At 38.4% G+C, this 5,107-nt stretch overlaps 1 protein-coding gene across 1 annotated transcript in view; it reads right to left on the bottom strand.

The window, feature by feature from the left end:
* Window positions 1-1,515, bottom strand: part of OPN5 (opsin 5) — a 36,869-nt gene extending 35,354 nt beyond the window's left edge. The window contains exon 1 of the mRNA XM_006860534.1: window positions 1,357-1,515. Coding sequence (XP_006860596.1) covers window positions 1,357-1,486 — 130 coding nt within the window. The 5' untranslated portion in view covers window positions 1,487-1,515. The remainder of the gene's footprint in view (window positions 1-1,356) is intronic.
* Between the last annotated feature and the right edge of the window lie 3,592 nt (window positions 1,516-5,107).

Raw genomic sequence — 5,107 nt, 5'->3', positions numbered from 1 at the left:
ATGGCACTCAACAACAACAACAACAACAACTAATAATGAAGACACCCAAGGAATTGTTTTGCAGAAGAAACTTCTGATCCAATTTGGTAGAATTCTTTTGCCTCAAACACTGGCCATAGAGGAATCTCAAAACTGTTCTAATTAGTTTTACTAATTTTAGAAGGTTAAAGGAAATTCTTAGCCAGCAATAAATAAATAGATACAAGGGAAGAAAGAGAGAGCGAGACGAAGAGAGAGGAAGGGAGGGGGAGGAAAAGAGAGAGAGCACACACTTGACTTAACATCTGACATGTCTAAAAATGCTAAGAACAGACACACCAAGAGATATAACCCACCTGCACATTGATCCCCTAAATTTAAAACAATGATTGTAAATAATATAAGAAAAATATTATGGCTAAATCCTAAATGTGCTGCTCAACACAAATCTAATGTAAACCAGAAATGTGAGTCATATATATATATATATTTTACTTTGTTTTAGTTTTTCTTATAGGCACAATAAGCAATAAAAATAAATAAGTAAATCATTTTTAATAATGTTTTGTTTAACCTAATATAACCAGATCATTATGGGTTCAGCATTTATTCAATTTAAGAAATTATAAATATGATATTTTATATTACTTTGTTCTGGTATTAGGTCTTCAATATCAGGCATGTATTATATACCGTAGCATCTAAATTTGGAAAAGCCACAGTTTACATGCTCAGTAGCGACATATGACTAGTGGTCACCACATTGGATGGCCAGCAGAGGTTTGGAAGCAAAGTCACCATATTATGAATTATGCACAAAAATTTTTTGACCCTGGACTGACTTCAATTTATCACCAATATATTTTCTCAACTCAGAATCACTTAGGTATACTGTTGCAATACAATCTTATTTGTAAGTAATCTCAGTGCAACTACAATCACTAAAGTACTAGTTAAGTTTCCTCGGTTGAGTTAGATAATTTCTACATTCTCGTCTCAGTCAAAAATCTCTGATTATATCAAAAGCATTTTTTAAAAAGCAAAAGCCCTCCATTTAAAAGTAATATTATTGCCATTAATTTTGCTATTATACACTGAACCTCTTACCAAAGAAACCAAAATAAAATACAATTGCAATATGAATTATTTTGCTGTAAAGGTTCTTTGGATGATCAATGGCATATGCATGAGGAATCATAAAGATAATAAAGAGTTGTTTCCACGAACCATTTACTGAACTCACCCCTACCCACTGTCTTCCTATTCTCCACTATCACTATTATCCACATCAGTGTTGGAATTTTTGTGCAAAATCAATGCATCAGCCCATAAATTTTCTAGATGTAGCCTTTGGACAGAAGAATGAAGGAAGCTTACCAATTATTGTTAGATAAAAGCCAGCCACTAGGTCTGCTTCCCAGGAAAGTTTAGACACAAAAGGATCCCCATCTCGAAGATAGTGTGGAGAAAGGTCATCCTGGGGCAGAGCAGTGTGGTTTAAAGCCATTTTGTTCACCAGTCACCAGGGCTTCTGAAAGGCAAGTGAGTATAGATCTCAAATGATGGAATAAACCAGTTTGAACCATCTTACAATCATGTCTCTTTACATTTTTTATAACCAAAAAAATTAATTCCCAGGGTCATGCTTGATTCTCTTACTTAATCATTATTTGAAATTTTTAAATATTTGTCTTTACTGATCCAAAGAAGTTGATACTTAATTATTCAGCTGGCAAATTAGCCAAGTTTACATTTTCCCTGGTCCATCATATTGCCCTCTTTAAGCCACTTCACCCCTTTGTTGTTAAGTGTGGTCGAGTCGATTCTAACTCATAGTGATTCCAACTCATAGGATTTCTGAGGAGCAGTTGGTGCTTTAAACCATTGATTTGCTTGGATGAACAAGAGGGTGAAGGCCAGGATGAACAAGAGGGTGAAGGCCAAACTGTCCATTTTATTACTTCTTAGAATTGTTTGGAAATATCTGAGCCACGAGAAGACATTATGGTATATGCACACTATGTACAGACAAGTCTTGGGATTCACTGTAGCTACACTCTATCAAGTCTCCACCAGCACTGAATTAGCAAATCGTAGACCACTGCCCCTAGGGGAAATACAGGGTTAGGTTCCAGCAAGCCTCTGGACACTAATTTTTCATCAACCGGTCAATATATTATCTTGTTCTATATGTATTTCAGAATCCTGTTTGGTGCTGTAGGATAAGCCCTGGACTACAAGGTCAGTTTGAATCTCAAAGGTGACAGTTCAAACCCACCAGCCACTCCTCGGAAACCCATTATATAGGGTCGCTATGAGTTCAAACTAACTTGATGGCAACAAAGCCCAAAAGTCAGAAAAATGTGCCGTTCAATAGACCAGAAAAGTATGAGAACAGAAACAAGAAGATAGTGTCTCCTGGTTCTAATTCAGCTGGGAATGTTCACTTCAGACAACTCAAACTTTTGTCCCTCTATACTTAATACTCTGGTAGTGTAGTTGTTAGGAATCAGGCTGCTAACCTTAAGGTCAGCGGTTCGAAACTACCAGCTGTTCCGTGGGAGAAAGATGAGGCTTTCTGTTCCCGTAAGGATTTACACCCTCGGAAACCCTGTACAGGGTCGCTATGGGTCGGAACCGACTCAACGGCACTTAACAACAACAACAACAATACTTAATAAGAACAGCAGTATGTGTCCTCAAGGAACTCTGATAGTATGCTGTTGTTGTCGTCAGGTGCCATGCAGAGCAGAACGAAACAATGTCCGATCCTGGGCCAGCCTTACTACAGCTGCCACACTTGAGTCCATCAATGATGCCACCTGGCCAATCCATCTCATTAGGGGTCTTCCTCTGATAGTATAGTGGTTCAAAACTACCAGAGGATCCATGGGAAAAAAGATGAGGCTTTCTGTTCCCATAAAGATTTACAGCCTCGAAAACCCTGTACAGGGTCGCTATCGGTCAGAACTGACTCCATGGCACATAACCACTACCACTATGTTAGATAAAAATTGTTGGTAAGTGCCGTCCAGTCGGTTCCGACCCATAGCAACCCTGTATAGTGTTCTGAGGAGCAGCTGGTGAGCTTAAAATCACCGATCTTGCAGTTCAAACGGTTTTGTAATCGGGTGCATTAACCCACAGCGCCACACCTGGACTCTTACCGCAACCATACATATTCTCAAAAGACCACAAAAATGCTGCAAAAGCACTGGACAACTAGGTAGGTGGTTCAAACCCACCAAATGCCCCTCAGAAACCCTGTACAGGGTCACTATGAGTCAAAATCAATTTGATGGTACTTAACGCATTATAATAAGCTATTTCTAAAAACTCATATAATCCTAATAAAGAATTATGAATTAAGTGATATTCACATTTCTAGAATATGAATTTCGTAGAAAAAAATTTACCAGCCCAAAACAACTCATTGAAAATCAATAGTTCCAAAGGATTCTTTTAAGTACTAAAATAAAGAATTGAGGGAAAAAATGCTAAAAAAAATTACTGCCAGTATTGATTTGGGGATCCCAAAGACATTTTAGCTAGTGAACAATTTTGCAGTATAGAGCCTATGAATAATGAGAATTAGATGTATACATTTATTTTATTTGTCATAAGATTTTTTTTAATTATCCAAATTTAATTCTCAAAAAAGGCATTGTTATAAGTTTAATGAGCTTCAGAGTTTTACTAAGAGAATAGTTATTAGCTAATAGAGTAACGATTAAAAAACAATGTAGAAACTTACTTAAATGATGTTAAAAAATTAGATATTTCAAAAGTACATTGAAGTTTTGAGTAATTCAGAAAATTAAATCTTGGTGGTAACTCCGAAGATTTACTCACAGAAAGATTGGGATCTCAGGCTTCCTAAAGCAGAAAGGGACGTCATTACTCCTCCCCACTGCCCCTTCTAATCCCTTCTCTCAATCTGCTCATTCCTGCTTCAGGTTGAAATCGGGAGTAAGGAGTATCTCTGGAACATGCAGGCCTTTGTGTCATTTCTAATGAGATTTGATTTTCAAAGGTTTACAAAAAGTCTTTGATGGATCCTCAGGAAAAAATAAGTCTCACAATATCCCTCACACACAACAAGGGTGGTCTGTTGTTCCTGAGATCAAGTGGGCTTCTGATGTCACAACTTCTTTTGGAGCAAAGTCCAATTGGGTATTTGCACTCTGTCAGGGGTGGGGGTGGGGTGTCTCTGTGAGTTCGAAATCAACTCAAAGTCACCTACTAACAGTATCAATCTGCATGTGAAAGCTGAGCATTTAGCACACAGAGAGATCTACAGATGTCCTAAGGTGTGAGTCTTCAAAAGAGACAGATGTAACCCATTCCAAATTGTCAAATGACAGTCTATATAAGACTTTGAACTCACTCTTTCAGTGACTGCTGAAGCTTCTGTCTGCCGTGTACACATTCAAAATCTATACAAGCTGCGAGAAGTGGAGATTGGAAAACAGTAAGCTTCTCACTGCCCATCCTCCTCCATCTCAAGATATGCCCTAAGTTGAAGTTTATTTTTAAACTCCTACTGTCCCTCTGATAAACCTTCTCCTCACTGCAGATTCCTTGTGCCCACTGTCAGTTCAGCCATGTCCTCCACTTTCTATTAAAAACTATGAAACTAGGATTTGAGTCCAGTTTTGACGCTCACCTGCCAATCTTGAGCACATTATTTCATCTCGGAATCCCACTCACTTCTTCTGTAAAATGGGCTATACCGTCTTTATCTACTACACATCATTAGCATTGTTGTGTGCCATCGAGTCGGTTCCGACCCATAGCGACCCTGTATAGGGTTTCCGAGGGTGTAAATCTTTACGGGAGTAGAAAGCTTCATCTTTCTCCCGCGGAGCGGCTGGTAGTTTCAAACCGCTGACCTTAAGGTTCGCAGCCCGATCATTAGCATAGAAGCAATAAAATATTCCTAGGTCTTAGTGAAATTTGAGAAAAGTGTCTCATCAAGACATGCTATTGTGTGGCCAATCTCCCCAGGTCCTATGGTGAATAAATGCATGCTTGTGTCTTTATTCAAATGTTTCTTTAATATAAAGCCAGCATTATGAGCTAGGATGGAGTCCTGGTGTGGCGCTGTAGGGTAAGCACTGGGCTGCTA

The sequence above is a fragment of the Chrysochloris asiatica genome, unplaced genomic scaffold (genome assembly GCF_000296735.1).
Source record: "Chrysochloris asiatica unplaced genomic scaffold, ChrAsi1.0 scaffold00038, whole genome shotgun sequence".
Taxonomy (NCBI): Eukaryota; Metazoa; Chordata; class Mammalia; order Afrosoricida; family Chrysochloridae; genus Chrysochloris; species Chrysochloris asiatica.
This window is presented reverse-complemented; position numbering and strand designations above follow the sequence as displayed.